Source organism: Cherax quadricarinatus, chromosome 61, assembly GCF_038502225.1.
Source record: "Cherax quadricarinatus isolate ZL_2023a chromosome 61, ASM3850222v1, whole genome shotgun sequence".
NCBI lineage: Eukaryota > Metazoa > Arthropoda > Malacostraca > Decapoda > Parastacidae > Cherax > Cherax quadricarinatus.
This window is the reverse complement of record NC_091352.1, coordinates 618,575-638,383: the sequence shown is the minus strand read 5'-3', so window position 1 is coordinate 638,383 and position 19,809 is coordinate 618,575. Positions and strand designations below refer to the sequence as shown.

Below are 19,809 nucleotides of genomic sequence, written 5' to 3'. Positions count from 1 at the left end.
TGCCCCCCTATCCACCCTGTCATACGCCTTTTCCAAATCCATAAATGCCACAAAGACCTCTTTAGCCTTATCTAAATACTGTTCACTTATATGTTTCACTGTAAACACCTGGTCCACACACCCCCTACCTTTCCTAAAGCCTCCTTGTTCATCTGCTATTCCATTTCTTCTTCTATGAATACTCTAAATAAGATTGGCAAACTCACAATATCAATATTAATGTACAGTTTAAAATATACAATTCTATTTCAAAATTATTATAGAGTACCTTTATGTTTCTAAAAGTTAAGTACAGCCTGTATCAGCAACATTTTGGAAAATCTTTCATTAATAGTTTTGAGGAAAACATTAAGCTCAAAAATAATCATGATTTAATATTACTTCTTTATAAGTATAGCCTCTCCTCGCTTAACAATGGAGTTCCGTTCCTAAGACCACATTGGTAAACGAATTCATCGCTAAGTGAGAAGCATACTATAATGGTAGTGGGTTTGGGTCAACCATCTTTGATATTGTTTTAATGTCACATTTGCACCATTATAACATTTCTGGTATATTTTTAAATATTTATACAGCAGTGTACTGTATATTGTAATAAACAAATTAGAGGAATTCAGCTCTAATATACATTATTTAGGTATGCATACTGATCAGAGAGCCCGTCATAAGTCTGAGTTGTCGGTAAACAAATACGTCGCTTAGTGAGGAGAGGTTGCATTAGAAAAAGACTTTCTTCATAGTACAGTATTAACACAGGAGGGTTATTAATATGGGATAATCCAAGAATGTAAGGCAATGTGAATGGTTTCCATTACAGTTTTTTAGTTCTCTCTCAAAGAATCTAACCCACAGTCAGCTAACTCCTAGGTAACTATTTAATACTAGGTGAACAGGAAAAGCAGATTTAAGAAAACATGCCCTTACACCTCGCCTCACCAAAGATTCAAACCTAGGTCATTTTGATTGTCAGCTGAATATGCTATCACTGACCAATGAGGCATGAAAATCCTACTTAGTATTAAATTTTTCACAAGAATATGATGAACAGTTTTTGAAACTCTCAATATTCTCCAAAGTATTAAAACTGGCAATTATAATATGACACGATACTTACGTGGGTGAGTCTTGGTAGCGCCCTGCTTGGGTAGGTGACAGAGTACCCGATCTTGCTGAGCCAGAGCCACTGCCCGACACAGACATTTGGTCACCTGTGAAATAATAAATTCACATCTGCTAAACCTTAGGTAAATATAAACAATAAACAAAAACAATAATACAGTGATACCTTGAATTTTGAACAGCTCCCAACTCGAACAATTATGTAAGTGTATTTTTGCAAGTGCTTTTGTAAGTGTATTCTAGGGGTCTAAAATGGACTAATCTAATTCACATTATTCCTCATGGGAAAAATTTTGTTGGGTAACGGCACTCGAACAGCCTTCTGGAACGAATTGAGGCTGAAATTCGAGGTACCACTGTACTGGAAATAAAAATACTAAAACTGAGAAAGTTCTTAGCAGATTTTGCAATATTTTACAAAGGTCATTACATTAATCATCTTATAATGAAATTCAGTCATATTGACTATTATGATACATTCATGCTTTTATGGTGGAGTCTGAACCCTGGAACCTAACCCGCTTACACGGCGGGTTAGGTTCCAGGGCTACCGCCATAAAGCGAAAATTGCAGTAAAACAAATTACCCTTTTCTTTCACTTTTAAAGGCATGTAAATGCCTGATATGTTTATGCTATCATATTAAGTCAGCAATAGAACTAGGCATATTTTTTATGTAACATTTGTAGCCTTAAGAATTGTAATAAACATGATACATCATGACAACCAATTACAATTACATTACCATTTTTTTTTTACAATATTGAGACCTTAAAAAAAAGAGTCTGCCATTTTTTGGGGGGACCCAATGAACTTAACCCTATTTTTTATACATGTTGTTCAGTTTGCTTTAGATGATTTTTTTATTAAATGGCATTTTTAAGAATGTAACTATCGTCTTAATCAACAGTCAACAGTACTGATCTATACACATTAGCCAGAACTCTGCTGGTAGCCACATAACACTGGTATATGTATTCATGCTCCTATCAAGGTTGATGGACTGATCGAAACAACTACTACAACATGACATTCTTCAGAATAAGGAGTCCTAGATGCTGGACATATGTCTAATTTATCCATTTGTTGGTACATATGTTATGATATGCTGGGTGAGCAGTGGCAGCTGCTGTCACAGCTTATGAGGTACAGTAAGTGTATGTGTGAGGCACAGGACAGTACAAGCTCGAGCTATATCCCCCCCACCCCCTCCCTCCCTCTCTCTCTGAGACTCCAGCTGCTGTCTACCTCTACACATATTTATGGTACTGTTACATTATTGTAGCTCTTCTGTTTAATTAGCATGTATATATTAATTAAAAAAGTGATGGTGAATATGTTTTCTTTTTTGGCTCACCCTACTTAGGTGGAAGATGACAGGCAGAACATTTCACAAATAAATTGCCAGATGGACAGGAATGTTGCCTAAAGATTCATCTCCAAAGTGTGAGTTAATTGTCAGATGATACTTTATCCTAATTCATTCTGCAACTTTTCTATAAGCTTCCTGATCTAATTATTACCTGAATCCTTCTTCTTAGTGCCATCTTCACCCTTCCCTTCTTCCTCCTCTATATCCGTCTCACTGCTTGTGCTGTCACTATCTGTAAATTACAAGCAATAAACAGGGTTAAATAACGCAGGAGCTCCACCTGTCTTGTACCCTGGCAATGAAGTTCACATAGCAACTGAAATGAACATAAAACATAAGAGGATGCAATATATTAGAGATCCATCCTATAAGATGGCATACACAACCTTACACACTAGTAACTTATTCAGGTTAATTTTTATTAAAAAGGCTAACCAATCTATTAACAATAAATACTAATGTCCTCCAACATATTATTGGAACGTACGTTAGAATTTCCCCCCATAAGCCATGCATATCAAAAAAGTGACTATAAGGGGCTGGTAACCTTTTTCTGAATACATTAACAAAAACAAAAACTAAATTTTGAAGTTGGGTGTAGTATGGATGTTAAGAAAGAACTAATTATTAATGTTATGAGTGAAAGAGAGCTAGATGTCCTAGTATTTACATCGGAGTGTTCGGCTTTTTTGTTTGTGTTCAGAATGCTTTCCTGCACCAGTGTCAAGCAATAGTCAGCCACCAAAATGATTGTCAGGTTTTCTTGATATCTTTTCTCCATGATAGAAATGTCTTGGTTAAAATGATTCACTGTGGCATTCTATTTCACAGAAACTGTACATGCTGGAGAAAAACTAAATCCAGATTTGAATTCAGCATCCCAAAATTAGTTAGAAATACATTTATCATGAACCAAAATCATTGCTGACCACTGTTGTTATATTCACTGAGTCACCCTAAATCCCTAAGGGTCTTAATGTGCCTGAGGAATGGTAAGGGTGTGGAGTATTTTCCAGTAAAAGTGGGTTTACACAGGGATATGTGATGTCTCTATAACTGTTTAATGTTCACAGGTAGGGCTGTAAACAAAGTGAACACCATTTTTTTTTTTTCAATAAGTCGGCCATCTCCCACCGAGACAGGGTGACCCAAAAAGAGAGAAAATACACCCAAAAAGAAAATACTTTCATCATCATTCAACACTTTCACCTCACTCACACTATCGGTCTTTGCAGAGGCGCCCAGGTACAACAGTTTAGAAGCATATAAACATACCCCTCCAAACTGCCAATATCCCAAACCTCTCCTTTAAAGTGCAGGCATTGTACTTCCCATTACCAGTACTCAAGTCCGGCTATATAAAAATAACCAGTTTCCCTGAATCCCTTCACTAAATATTACCCTGCTCACACTCCAACAGCTCGTCAGGTCCCAAAAACCATTCGTCTCCATTCACTCCTATCTAACACGCTCACACATGCTTGCTGGAAGTCTAAGCCCCTTGCTCAGAAAACCTCCTTTACCCCTCCCTCCAACCTTTACAAGGACAACCCCTACCCTGCCTTCCTTCCCCTACAGATTTATATCTCTCCAAGTCATTCTACTTTGATCCATTCTCTCTAAATGACCAAACCACCTCAACAACCCCTCTTCAGTCCTGTGACTAATACTTTTAGTAACTCCACACCTCCTCCTAATTTCCACACTCTGAATTCTCTGCATAATATTTACACCACACATTGCCCTTAGAACACCAGTGTGTTGAGGAAATTTGCCAATCTAAAAGATAATGATCTTACATAAAATAGCAGATGACATGAGATTAAAGAACATTATTATTATTATTATAATCAAAAAGAAGCGCTAAGCCACAAGGGCTATACAGCGCTGGAGATTAAAGAACAAAGAAATTAGATCTGTGGTGACAAAAAGTATAATTTGGAGGTGTTAAAGGGGGCTTTGAGATTTAAGGGCTTCTGCATTCAGCAGGCATGTCAGACTAGAATTAGAGGAGACAAATGACTTTTGGGATTTAATGTGCTGCTAGAGAGTGAGCATGATAACAGTTACGAAGGCTTCAAGAAAACCAATTAGGTGAAGTTAATTCTAGAGGCAGAAAGTATAGTGCCTGCACTCTGAAGTGGGGGTAGGGATGTTAAAGAATGGTGAATAATTTGAAATGTGAAGTACATGCCCCTTTGGAAAGACAGCTGTGAAATGAGTGATGGTGAATGTGTTTCCTTCTTTGGGTAACTCTACCTTGGTGTAAAACAGCCACTGTAAAAACAATGCACAGTATTGTTCATTACAACACTGTACTGTACATTAAAATTTAATTTTACTGTAATATAGTCCATGAATATTTTACTGCTACAGCCTAAGATAAGATAAGATAAGATTTCGTTCGGATTTTTAACCCCGGAGGGTTAGCCACCCAGGATAACCCAAGAAAGTCAGTGCGTCATCGAGGACTGTCTAACTTATTTCCATTGGGGTCCTTAATCTTGTCCCCCAGGATGCGACCCACACCAGTCGACTAACACCCAGGTACCTATTTGCTGCTAGGTGAACAGGACAACAGGTGTAAGGAAACGTGTCGAATGTTTCCACCCGCCGGGAATCGAACCCGGGCCCTCCGTGTGTGAAACGGGAGCTTTAGCCACCAGGCCACCGGGCCTTGCAGAGACCTCTAGAAATGTATCTCCTGTAAATATTGAATTATCATCATATTGGTGTTTCCAAAACTAGTGCTCAGCGTAAAATAATAGCTGGGAAACAGAAATATGTTATAGCAGGTTGCACTAAACATAAATATCAGCACAATCACTCAGTAAACACTGTGTAACTAGATGTAAGTTTTTCAAGGCAAATATTTGTTTTATTTTAATTTTTTTAAGTTTTTCCAAAGTGGCAGCAATACACTCTGTCAGACAAAACCCATTTTCATCCAATTGTGCCCCTGTTCTTCTTCCAGTCTTCTTTTAACTTCCATACATAATTGGTAACAAATCTTGTTCCATTATATTTGTATTGTAATCTAAGCAGTAACTTCTTGTATCTTCACCATCTTTATTCAGTCACTCCATAACAATGAAGATCACTGAATCAATTAAAATAATATGTAATTCTTTTACAAGTGACCTTCAGTCATTACCTACCTTTATTATTGTACTTATGATTGTAGTTCAGTGCACTAGTCCTACTTAATAGTCTAAGTCTAGTTCTTAAGTAACAAGCACGCTTTAAGATCAGTTGCTTGAAATGCACTGCATAATTAGTAGTTTCTTTTGTGCCTACTACTGCACTAATACATTTATCTTCATTATTTGTATGGCTCAAAGAAAGAAACACTATCATTTATCATTACCAATATTGTTACATATCTAGCAAAAGCCCCTAAAAAATATTACATTCTAAAAACATCTGATTCAGTTGTAAACTGATGAAAATGATCATTACAGTATTGTATATCTTTTTTAATGACATAATATATATCCTGCTCCCCAAAGGTAAGTGGAAGTCCTCTTCCATAAGTTACGCAGGTCATAAGAAGCGACTAAAATGTTGGGAGAAGGGGATAGTAACCCCTTCTCCTGCATAAATTACTGAATCAAAAAATTTTTTTTTTCTTTTTCAGGTCGCTCTGCCTATGTGAGAGATGGCCAGTGTCTTAAAAACTATATTAAATTATATAAATAAATTAATTAAATATATAAATTCTAGGTAGTAGGTTGGTAGACAGTAACCGTCCAGGGAGGTACTATCGTCCTGCCAAGTGAGTGTAGAGCAAAAGCCTGTAATTGTTTTACATGATGGTAGGATTGCTGGTGTCTTTTTTTTTCTCATAAACCTGCAAGGTTTCAGGTATATCTTGCTGCTTCTACTAACCCTTAGGTCACACTACACATACATAGTAAGTAAGTAAGTAAGTAAGTTTATTCAGGTATACACAAATACAGTTACATAGAATTATCATACATAGCAGCATATGTGTAGAGAACCTAGGATAACCCAAAAAAGTCAGATAGAGTGACTTATTTCCATTGGGGTCCTTACTTATAGTATATAGCATATACACACCTCTCTGGATTTTCTGCTATTTTCTTTCTAGTTCTTGCTCTTGTTTATTTCCTCTTATCTCCATGGGGAACTGGAACACAATTCTTCCTCCGTAAGCCATGCGTGTTGTAAGAGGTGACTAAAACGCCGGGAGCAAGGGGCTAGTAACCCCTTCTCCTGTATAAATTACTAAATTTAAAAAGAAACTTTCATTTTTCTTTTTGGGCCACCCCGCCTTGGTGGGATACCGCCGGTTTGTTGAAAAAAAATATATATATTCACCTACCATCCGACTTACGACCAAGTTCAGTTCCGAGAAACCGGTCGTAAGTCGAAATGGTCGTAAGTCGAACTTTACTGAATATCAACAAAACATTTTTGTAATGACTTTATTTTATTGTTTTATTTTGGTATTTCATGTTTTACTTTACTTTTTATGCTGTTAGTACTGATTTTATACTGTAAGGTTTAGGATAAACACTGTGTACAACACAAATAGTTGTTTATTTCCCAGAAATTTGGCATAAAAAACACGGTCGTAAGTCGAGTGGTCGTAAGTCGAGTGGTCGTAAGTCGAGCAGGTCGTAAGTCGGATGGTAGGTGTATATATAGCATATATATATATATATTTTTTTTTTCAACAAGTCGGCCGTCTCCCACCGAGGCAGGGGGACCCAAAAAGAAAGAAAATCCCCAAAAAGAAAATACTTTCATCATCATTCAACACTTTCACCTCACTCACCTCTGGGTTTTCTTCTGTTTTCTTACTAGTTCTTGTTCATTTCCTCCTATCTCCATAGGGAAGTGGAACAAAGTTCTTCCTCCATAAGCCATGCATGTCATAAGAGGCGACTAAAATGTTGGGAGCAAGGGGTTAGTAACCCCTTCTCCTGTACATGGTACTAAATTCATAAAGAGCAACTTTTGTTTTTCTTTTTGGGCCACCCTGCTTCAGTGGGATACGGCCGGTGCGTTGAAAGAAAGAACATAAAAATATAGTGCCTGCACTCTAAGAGGAGGGATCTGGGATATTTGCTGTTAACAGAGTCATCTAAACTGTCGTATCTATGTGCCACTGGAAAGACAGTGATAGTGTAAATGATGATGAAAGTGTTTCTTTTTCGGGTCACCGTGCTTCGGTGGGAGACGGCCAGTGTGTTAAAAAAAATATACAGTGGTACCCTGAGTTTCAAACTTTCTTCGTTCCAGAAGGATGTTTGAGTGCTGCTACTGAGTGAATTTGTTCCCATAAGGAATAATATAAATTAGATTAGTCCGTTTCAGACCCCCAAAATACACTTACAAAAGCACTTACAATAATACACTTACATAACTGGTCAAGTTGGAAGCTGTTCGAAACTCAGGGTACCACTATACATGTATATATATATATATGTATAAATAACAACACTGCGACTAGCCAAGGAGTCGAACCCATGTTGCTTTGGCCTGCCTCATGATGGGCGAAAACTCATGATGCCTTAATCCACAGGACCACACATACACATACACGTGCAAGATTTCAGGTACGTCTTGTTACCTCTACTTACACTTAGGTCACACTACACATACATGTACAAGCATATATATACACACCCCTCTGGGTTTTCTTCTATTTTCTTTCTAGTTCTTGTTCATTTCCTCTTACCTCCATGGGAAAGTGGAACAGAATTCTTCCTCCGTAAGCCATGCGTGTTGTAAGAGGCGACTAAACTGCCAGGAGCAAGGGGCTAGTAACCCCTTCTCCTGTGTATATTACTAAATGTAAAAGGAGAAACTTTCGTTTTTCCTTTTGGGCCACCCCGCCTAAGATGTATAAATATATATCTTGAAAATAAGAACTACAGTACAGTGGACCCCCGGTTTACAATCAGTTCCCAATGCGACCAATTATATAAGTGTATTTATGTAAGTGCATTTGTATGTGTATGTTTGGGGGTCTGAAATAGACTAATCTAATTCACAATATTCCTTATGGGAACAAATTCGGTCAGTACTGGCACCTGAACATACTTCTGGAATGAAATAATATCGTAAACTGGGGGTCCACTGTATTTAAAAATCATATTTTTTGTACCATGTATAAAACATTAGATAACTAACAAAGTGTGACAATTTACAAAATATTACAATTTGCATAAAACATCACAAATACATATACTATACTGTGAGTGATACTACAGGTAAATATACTTTAAAATCAGACACACATAGACAAAGCCTTTATTAAACACCATTTAACTCAACGTGATCTTTATCAGTTTATGCAACTTGAAAAGTTCAAACTGAGCAAAATGTCCTTGCAATAAAGCCATTGACTATGTGTATTTGATTTACCATGTGTCAACTTACTGCCTAGCTTTCTTACAATTATTGTATGGTTATGACTGAGCACATCAAAAACCCAAACCTGTAAAGGAGTAATGATTCCAATTTTGCATTTATATTTCTCCTAATATTGGTCTCCTTGTGATTTCTCTTCATATGCATATTGTAAAGGTAAAATTTGTGGTCCTTGTAGGAGCCATATGACTTGAAGCTACCAGTAATGAGACACCCCTTGAGACAATTTGAACTCGTAATATAAGGGAACATTTTGAAATGGCTGCAACCCTAAGTTGAATAGAGCCATTACAATATTGGTATAAAACACTGACAAGATGTGTAATTAGACATGTATGCAACACCTGGGTATTATTATTTGAAGACACTTGTGATAGACAAAGATAGTATCAGAGGGAATCAGTCCCTCAACAAGACTAAGGTACTGAACACTGGCTTCCAAGCTGAGAGACTGATTATCTCGTCTTCTACTGTTTTCATATACCATCTCTGTACTGAACTGAAAAAGCCACTGGTTGGAAATACATCTTCAAATAATAAATACATGTAGGTGTTGCACATGTAACTTCACTAATTTCTCATCTTAAATAGTCCCTCCAAAGGCAGAAAACAAAAAGATTCATTTGACTTAATCAAATAATCCCTTCAAAGGTTAATATAACAGTGTGTAAAGAGCACTGTGTACTGAACTGGTAATCTTGCAAGTACAAGTCCACAGTTATACTCCTTACACAACTGTTACTCTCCCAATATGATGAAATTCTCTTTTCATATACTAGTAGTAATTTATGCTGCTAAAAACCATAGCCCTTGTCACTCATATACAGTGGGAACCTTGACTTATGAGTTTAATCCGTTCCGTGACCTAGCTCGCAATTCAATTTGCTCGTTTATCAAATCAATTTTCTTCATTTAAATTAATTGAAAAAGCCATTAATCCGTTCCTGCACTCTGGAGGCAAGACAAAATACTTGACTATGATGCTATTATCAACTGTACGGCTTATTTATCTATCATAATTCATTTTATATGACATTATAAACAATATAATTAACACAGAAACATGATATATACTTTAGAATGAATAAAAGAGGCCATAATATGGTGGCAGAGACAGCAGCAGAAGCATCCACCATATCTTGTCCCACTTTGACTATAGTATCTTCCCATGCTCTTATTATAAGAGAAAACAGAATATATGCAATAGATCACTAGTTTTCTAAGGAAAACACTGAAACAATGTATGTATTTATAAATAAGAAATCTCATATATAAAAACATAATAAATCATAATAAACCACAGAATGTAAAGAAATATTAAACTGTATATGTAGTACTTACACACTTGGAGCAGAGATGGTGGAGGAGGTTGAGGGTGCGGTGTATCATGTCAGTGGCCCTGTAAACCTCCAACAACAACATTGTTTTGTTTGATCACTGAACTTACCTGATACAATTTGTTTTGTTTAATCACTGAACTTAACTGATACAATTTGTTTTGTTTAATCATTGAACTTATACAATTTGTTTCGCTTAATCACTAAACACAACTTGTGCACCTTGCTTACGTTTATCTATGATTTCATGCTTTAATTCCATGGAAATCATCATTTTCTTCTCAGCACTGTCCTTTGCAGTTATTTTCTTAGGACACATGGTTAGAAAAAAGAAATTTGGCAAAATGACTAAAAAATGCAAGCAAGCACGAGAGATCTGCTCCTACAGCAATGTAATCATGTGTACTGGTTACCAGATGTTTTGGCTTCAGCTGTGCCAACTAGCAGTACCATTCTGAATTATTATTATGTACGTAGTATGTATTATTATTATTATATTATTATTATTATTATTATTATTATTATTATTCTTAATTTAGGGAACTGAAGCTCTATTATAATAATTATTATTATTTTATAATTATTTTTATCCTGTAATTGTTTTACATGATGGTAGAATTGCTGGTGTCCATTTTTCTGTCTCATAAACATGCAAGATTTCAGGTACGTCTTGCTACTTCTACTTACACTTAGGTCACACTACACATACATGTACAAGCATATATATACACACCCCTCTGGGTTTTCTTTCTAGTTTTTGTCCTTGTTTATTTCCTCTTACCTCCATGGGAAAGTGGAACAGAATTCTTCCTCTGTAAGCCATGCATGTTGTAAGAGGTGACTAAAATGCCGGGAGCAAGGAGCTAGTAACCCCTTCTCCTGTATATATTACTAAATGTAAATGGAGAAACTTTCATTTTTCCTTTTGGGCCACCCCACCTCGGTGGGATATCGCCAGTGTGTTGAAAGAAAGAAAGAAGGATTGCTGGTGTCCTTTTTTCTTTCTCATAAACATGCAAGATTTCAGGTACGTCTTGCTACTTCTACTTACACTTGGGTCACGCTACACATACATGTACAAGCATATATATACTCACTCCTATGGGTTTTCTTCTATTTTCTTCCTAGTTCTTGTTTATTTCCTATCTCCATGGGGAAGTGGAACAGAATTCTTCCTTTGTGAGCCATGCGTGTTGTAAGAGGCGACTAAAATGCCGGGAGCAAGGGGCTAGTAACCCCTTCTCCTGTATAAATTACTATTTAAAAAGAGAAACTTTTGTTTTTCTTTTTGGGCCACCCTGCCTCGGTGGGATACAGCCGGTGTGTTGAAAGAATTATTTTTATTATTATTATTATTATTATTATTATTATTATTAATTTAGGGAACTGAAGCATCAAGGATCCTTGACGCTGGTGAGGGGCTCTTCATCTAGGGAACTGAATCTGTGCTCTAGTTACCTAAATTAACAATAATAATAATACATATAAAAATAATAATTATTATTATTTTATTATAACAATAATAACGAATGCCGCCAACTCAGTGCACTGTTTACCTCGCTGTGGGAGCAGTTCTCTCATGCTTTGCTTACATTTTTGACAGTCGTTTGGCCAAATTTCATTTTTCTAAGCATGGGTCCTAAGAAAGTAAGTATAAAGAACAGTGCTGTGAAGAAAAAGAGGATGATTTCCATGGAATTAAAGCATGAAATCACAGATAAACAAGTGAGGTGTGCAGGTTTTGGGTTGAGGGGGAAGCAGGGGGAGTTGGCTCGTAACTCAGAGCAAAAAATCAACCGAGCGACAGCTCATATCTCAAAAAACTCGTACATTGGGACACTCGTAAGTCAAGGTTCCACTGTATTACACTGCCATTCACTGACTTGACACTACATCTGAGAATGTTATAGAGTATTATGCAAAATAGTATCAAGGTAAACTTATAACAGACACAAACATCAGCAAAGCTTTTCCAAATGAAAGGATTAAACATCTGCTTAAAGTACATGTTTAACACAAGGTGATATTTAACAGTTAAATGACCACTAGATGAAATCAAAGACACTATTTCTATAAAAGAATATCTTGACAAACTCAACACTCAACTACAAGGAAAAAAACAAGCATCATATGGCAAGTATGTCAACTTACACACATCTGCTCTTTTAACAGACAAGCAAACCAAAAAGGAAAACAGCTCTTTAAAAACAAGAAATCAACTCACGGTACTGACTCCTCTGAGGAGGCGTGGGGGACCGAGCCCTCTCTGGGGGGGGCAAAGGTGCAGCTCAAATATTTGAAAACAACCAGCAAGAAATATTGTAAGCCAAAAATGGGAAACAGGAGAATATATGCACAATTCAAAATAGCCATACAGCAATGGTGTATTCTTAGGAATGACCAGGTCCAAATTCATCGTTTCCTTGTACTGTAGTAACACTGTACAATTTTTCCTATGAACACTGCACCTAGCAGTTGTATAACATTGTTGCTGCTTGATTACTTAAAGTGTCAAATTAATAAATTAAATAAATATCTAAATAACTTACTGCTTATCTCTGGCACAATTACAATCCTTTACTGTAGCTTAAAATCTGAATAAAAAATAAAAGTGCAGTGCCAATAAGGTGAACAATAAATGAGCTACACTATAAAAACAGTCTGAGTTCAGTTTCAACATACCACTCAAAATGGGATGAGTAACTTTGACAATTACAACCACTTCAAAATTAATACAAAAGTTCAGCAGAAAATTGATTGATTTTGTAATAAGCTCATTATTATTATTATTATTATTATTATTATTATTATTATTATTAGACTGACAGGGAAGCATTAAGCAAGTGAGCATCATACAGTGCTGAGGAATGGGAGGTAATTAAGTTTGATCCAATGAAAAGAAGGGTAGCTCCAATTCCTTGGATCAAAAGTCTCAGGTATAATATGCACAGCTTCACACCTATACAGTATACAGAGGTGGTGGCTTATTCAAAATACAAAAATGCAAAGATTAATTCCTGTCATCCATTTTTGGATTGTACTGAACATCAAGGCATTTAAAATGTATCATCCATTCTGATGTTGTTTAGCAGGAAACAGGTGTGTGAAGCAAGTCAAAATAAGCATACATGATCGAAGCAATATTTGCAGCATTACAGAATAATGTAAAGAATACTGTTCACTGATTACTTTAAAATAAACATACAAATATTGTATACTGTAGTATATATACACAGTGCCATAAATATGCTCGTCCATCAGTACACTTTCAGAAGACTATTTGCCTGACATATTCAAGATGTGCCAGGACAAATTTTGTACGGAAGACAGTGTCTCCTTGCCACACTGGTAAAGACTAAAAGAATTTGCTAAATTATTGTTTTTTTTCCATATTTTAATGACTGGCCTAGAAACTTGCTGGATTTAAATCCAGTAGAAAATGTTTAGAAACTAATAGAGAGCAAACTTCATGGCAAGGACAAGTTCTCTAACCCTAAAATCTTGAGTGGTACTCAGCAGAAATGAGAGGGTATTGACTTTTCTAGCCTTCCTAAGCTAGCCTTATCTGTATGGAAAGACACACTGATGTACATTAATGTGAGGAAACATTTTGCCACATGTGGCTTCAATAGGACTGAAGATGCCATTCATGGCAAAACATTTCCTCTAATAAATGCCCTGAATTGTACAAAAGTGTTATTTTGCACATCATGTCACTATCACCATACCATTTTTCAGCCTTATCAGTGACTAGGTGACTTAGGATAATTCTATGACATACTAGTTTAGGTGAGGAACATATACATATTTCAGTATTGTACATTCAAAACAATAAATTATGGTAAGCAGTCTCATTTTGTGTGTAACCTGTTTATGCATGTGTATATTTATGTTGTGCGTGTGTCAGGTTTGAATGTGGTGTTAACATTATGCATAGAATTCAGAGTGTAGAAATTAGAGGACAGAGTGAGATTACCAAAGTGTAAATCAGAATGCTGAGGAGTTGTTGTGATGAACTGGGCAGTAAGAGTGAAAGAAATCAGAATGACCAAAAAAGCTTGTGTATAAATTTGGTGTGGAAGGAAAGAGGGCCAGGACTCATCCCAGGAAGGACTGGAGGGAGGAAGAGGGGGGGGGGTAAAGAAAACTGTAAGTGCTAGGGGTTTAGGCATCTAGAAGGCTGGTATGAATGTGTCAGGTCAGTATGAATCAAGTATAGTGGTTCTGATGCCTTATATATTCCTGGAGTGTAAGCAAGGTAACATGTATGAAGGGACTTGGAGAAGCTGGTTAGCCAGACTTAAAGTCCTAGAGGTGGGAAGTACAGTACCTGCACTCTGAGAGAGGACTAGGGACATGGCAGTTTGAAGGCTCATTTGAACTGTGATGACTCCTACTAAATGAATACTGATTAATGTGTTTCTCTACCAGTGTGTTAAAAAAAAAGCTCTCAAATCCCTTATAATTTTTTATTTCCTAATCTATAAATGCTAGCCTCATCAAACTCACAACTGCTTTACATATAAAGTTAATCTCATCATGTATATAAATATTTGTGTTTCTTTAGTTTCAAAGCAACTGCTTCAGTTACATAAGCAAATCAGCCAGCAGCTTCATAATACAAAAGCTAGTATGTTACTAATTTGCCTAGTATAATGTACTGTACTTCAATACTATGGCTTTACAACCCAGAAAAATTATATAATGCTAAGTGCTACTATGCTTAAGGGCAGGAAAGAAGAAATATTACAGAGTAAGGAAGTCGGTAAAATGTATGATTAGATTATAAAAGTCATCATATCACATTACCCAATGTTACAATGTTACAATGTTACACTCACTAGGCTATGTGTTCTGTTAAGTTGAAGTGCATAAGATACCTTTTTTTATGATGAACTAAACGTATACTACCCCAGTACTACGGCTTCATATAAGCCAATCATCCACATATAGCCAGTAGAGCACAACTAAATAACAACACACAGTACTTTAATATATTTTTCAACATGATCTCCTCAGACACCAAACCAATAAATGTTCTATTATTAGGACGAGAAAAAACACAAAACGTACTGCAATCTTAGTAAATCTAAGCCAACAAAATAAGGAATTCAAGCGTGCGCAAGAAAAAGTTACTTTCACAAAACAATGACTCACTCAGCCATTAAGAAGCTCCAAGAAAAATCTATTTACAATAGAGACTTCAGAAAGTGGTGCAAATAAGGAGAATGTTGAATATGTTGGCCATTATGATGGTCAATGAATGATGTTATTGTATTTAACTCTCTCACTTCATAATGAATATTAAACTGTAGTATCTTCAGTATCAAAGGTTGATTGCATTATACAGTGATATTTAAAATTCCCCAGTGGAAAAAATCTGATAGAGAAATGTCTGGGCATCTTGTAGCCATAGTCCTTCAGTAATTAGCTTCCTATAAAACTCAGACTCCAAGTAAGCCATGAGAGGCATTACTTTCTGAAGATCCTTACAACAGCTCACTCAACACCACACACAACACCAGCCATAAAGCCTGCTGCTTTGGGATTACATCTACATTTGCTAAGTCGTGTCATACGAGTTAATACCTTCTGAGCAGGTTTTTTATTTTTTTTTTATTATCACACCGGCCGATTCCCACCAAGGCAGGGTGGCCCGAAAAAGAAAAACTTTCACCATCATTCACTCCATCACTGTCTTGCCAGAAGGGTGCTTTACACTACAGTTTTTAAACTGCAACATTAACACCCCTCCTTCAGAGTGCAGGCACTGTACTTCCCATCTCCAGGACTCAAGTCCGGCCTGCCGGTTTCCCTGAATCCCTTCATAAATGTTACTTTGCTCACACTCCAACAGCACGTCAAGTATTAAAAACCATTTGTCTCCATTCACTCCTATCAAACACGCTCACGCATGCCTGCTGGAAGTCCAAGCCCCTCGCACACAAAACCTCCTTTACCCCCTCCCTCCAACCCTTCCTAGGCCGACCCCTACCCCGCCTTCCTTCCACTACAGACTGATACACTCTTGAAGTCATTCTGTTTCGCTCCATTCTCTCTACATGTCCGAACCACCTCAACAACCCTTCCTCAGCCCTCTGGACAACAGTTTTGGTAATCCCGCACCTCCTCCTAACTTCCAAACTACGAATTCTCTGCATTATATTCACACCACACACTGCCCTCAGACATGACATCTCCACTGCCTCCAGCCTTCTCCTCGCTGCAACATTCATCACCCACGCTTCACACCCATATAAGAGCGTTGGTAAAACTATACTCTCATACATTCCCCTCTTTGCCTCCAAGGACAAAGTTCTTTGTTTCCACAGACTCCTAAGTGCACCACTCACTCTTTTTCCCTCATCAATTCTATGATTCACCTCATCTTTCATAGACCCATCCGCTGACACGTCCACTCCCAAATATCTGAATACGTTCACCTCCTCCATACTCTCTCCCTCCAATCTGATATTCAATCTTTCATCACCTAATCTTTTTGTTATCCTCATAACCTTACTCTTTCCTGTATTCACCTTTAATTTTCTTCTTTTGCACACCCTACCAAATTCATCCACCAATCTCTGCAACTTCTCTTCAGAATCTCCCAAGAGCACAGTGTCATCAGCAAAGAGCAGCTGTGACAACTCCCACTTTGTGTGTGATTCTTTATCTTTTAACTCCACGCCTCTTGCCAAAACCCTCGCATTTACTTCTCTTACAACCCCATCTATAAATATATTAAACAACCACGGTGACATCACACATCCTTGTCTAAGGCCTACTTTTACTGGGAAAAAATTTCCCTCTTTCCTACATACTCTAACTTGAGCCTCACTATCCTCGTAAAAACTCTTCACTGCTTTCAGTAACCTACCTCCTACACCATACACTTGCAACATCTGCCACATTGCCCCCCTATCCACCCTGTCATACGCCTTTTCCAAATCCATAAATGCCACAAAGACCTCTTTAGCCTTATCTAAATACTGTTCACTTATATGTTTCACTGTAAACACCTGGTCCACACACCCCCTACCTTTCCTAAAGCCTCCTTGTTCATCTGCTATCCTATTCTCCGTCTTACTCTTAATTCTTTCAATTATAACTCTACCATACACTTTACCAGGTACACTCAACAGACTTATCCCCCTATAATTTTTGCACTCTCTTTTATCCCCTTTGCCTTTATACAAAGGAACTATGCATGCTCTCTGCCAATCCCTAGGTACCTTACCCTCTTCCATACATTTATTAAATAATTGCACCAACCACTCCAAAACTATATCCCCACCTGCTTTTAACATTTCTATCTTTATCCCATCAATCCCGGCTGCCTTACCCCCTTTCATTTTACCTACTGCCTCACGAACTTCCCCCACACTCACAACTGGCTCTTCCTCACTCCTACAAGATGTTATTCCTCCTTGCCCTATACACGAAATCACAGCTTCCCTATCTTCATCAACATTTAACAATTCCTCAAAATATTCCTTCCATCTTCCCAATACCTCTAACTCTCCATTTAATAACTCTCCTCTCCTATTTTTAACTGACAAATCCATTTGTTCTCTAGGCTTTCTTAACTTGTTAATCTCACTCCAAAACTTTTTCTTATTTTCAACAAAATTTGTTGATAACATCTCACCCACTCTCTCATTTGAGCAGGTACAATAGGCAAACATATGAAGAAAGTCTCAGAACACCAATAACATCAACTTATGATGAAAACAGAACAATTAACTTTCAAAAGAAAGTGCTTGCAAACTGCATTATTAAGAATTCAAGAAAGCTTTTGATCAAGTTCTTCAGGAAAGATTAATCTACAAAGAATAAAATATAAGAGGAATAAAAGAAACTATTTTAGTGGATGAGGGTTTTTCTATTCATGAAAATGTAGGGGTAAAAAATATATACTCCTGAAGTAATGTCACCACAACGGTGCCTCAAAATCAATGTTTGCCCTGATAATATTTCTAACGTGTATGGTTTGCCAAAAGAAATTTAAAAAATTATATAAACATGTTTGCAGATGATGCCACGATCTTATGCAAGGACATTTAAGAAAAAAGCATTTACTGGAGAGGTCATTACATGCCTGTGTTGAGCACAGTACACTGTGCAACTGATCAATACTACTCTGTTGGATGGCCATTCCACCAGCAGTTTCAATACTGCTGTGGAGTAGGAAGACACTCAGCAACTGTTACCACTGTTCCACAAAATATACAATCAATGGGATGAAGTGAGATTTAGTGATTTTGAACATACATGCTAGGATATTTACAGTGGCCACATATTGACTGCTGGTGCACATAACCATTACAGCTTGAATGATGTACCATAACTACTGTATACAATGCATTAGATAGTTTAATGCCACATATAACATCCAGCCTCATAACGTTCGCTATAACTTGTCACCTAATGTTTTTATTACTAATAGTATGAAGCTTACATCACGTTTCCACAACACATGTTGTGTCTAGCACTCTCTATAAAAGTTTTCATCACAACCATTTTGTTAACAATAAAATTATTTACTGGTGCTCAATAAGCTCTCATCTCCTACAGGGGACGAACATCCTGCCATCCAACGAAAGTTCACTTCAAATTATGAAAGCCAATATTTACAAGTGTAAAGGCTGCCTTCATTTGCTAGTATAATCTAATGCCTCACTTATTATAAACTACCAGTAGCAGTTGTTCTGTTAAATAGCACTTTATACAAAACAACAATCAATGCCCACTCTTGGTCTAATCTTTCTCAAAATAAAAAAAAGTTTCCTAAAAACACCTGTCATATAATATGATTACATATCTCCTACTCTCCTACATTTTTAGGATTAGCTCTACAAAGAGCAATGCTAAAGAATAAAAAGCTCCCCTTTACACAGTTAATGTGTTGATAGAAAACAACTCTGCATGAAGTACATCAGCGACTCAAATCTAGTTATATATATAATTTTTTTTTTTTTTTCAACAAGTCGGCCGTCTCCCACCGAGGCAGGGTGACCCAAAAAGAAAGAAAATCCCCCAAAAGAAAATACTTTCATCATTCAACACTTTCACCTCACTCACTCATACATAATAATATATATATATCATATAATGCAAAGCTTAAACATGCTAAAAGAAACCATTATTATTACACAGAATAAATTAAAAGGGAAAATATTAATAGGGCTTTAAAGATAAAAAAAAAAAATTAAAACAATTGCAAACATTTATAACAGGCAAAAAGTTGGAAAAAAAGTTTGTTACCTGAATCAGACTCACTATCAGATGAACCACTGCCACCAGACTCCACTTGAGTTATTCCTCTTCCATCATCTTTCTTCTTCTTCTTTCCTTCTTCATCTGATCTCTTTTCTTTGGAACCTTTACGAACCACAGGCTCTAGAATTTCTTCATACTCACCCTCCTCTTCCTCCTCTTCTTCCTCTTCCTCCTCCTCTTCCTCCTCCTCTTCATCCTCATCACTAACAATTGTCACCTCTTCTGCACCCTCTGCAAAAAAAAAAAAATAATAATTTACACCAACTTTGGAGAGAAATTAAACATAATAGGGAACAAACCA

The 19,809-nt window shown here is 36.8% G+C and overlaps 1 protein-coding gene across 2 annotated transcripts in view; it reads right to left on the bottom strand.

Annotated features, from left to right (window-relative positions):
• LOC138854488 (cyclin-dependent kinase 11B-like) overlaps positions 1 to 19,809 on the bottom strand; it is a 47,653-nt gene that overhangs the window by 14,448 nt on the left and 13,396 nt on the right. Inside the window, exons 6-9 of one of the 2 annotated variants that reach the window (XM_070098089.1) lie at positions 19,494 to 19,739; positions 12,454 to 12,495; positions 2,642 to 2,722; positions 1,115 to 1,208 (exon numbers count right to left, since the gene is read on the bottom strand). In XM_070098089.1, coding sequence (XP_069954190.1) covers positions 1,115 to 1,208; positions 2,642 to 2,722; positions 12,454 to 12,495; positions 19,494 to 19,739 — 463 coding nt within the window. The remainder of the gene's footprint in view (positions 1 to 1,114; positions 1,209 to 2,641; positions 2,723 to 12,453; positions 12,496 to 19,493; positions 19,740 to 19,809) is intronic. The other variant, XM_070098090.1, reaches the window with a different exon arrangement.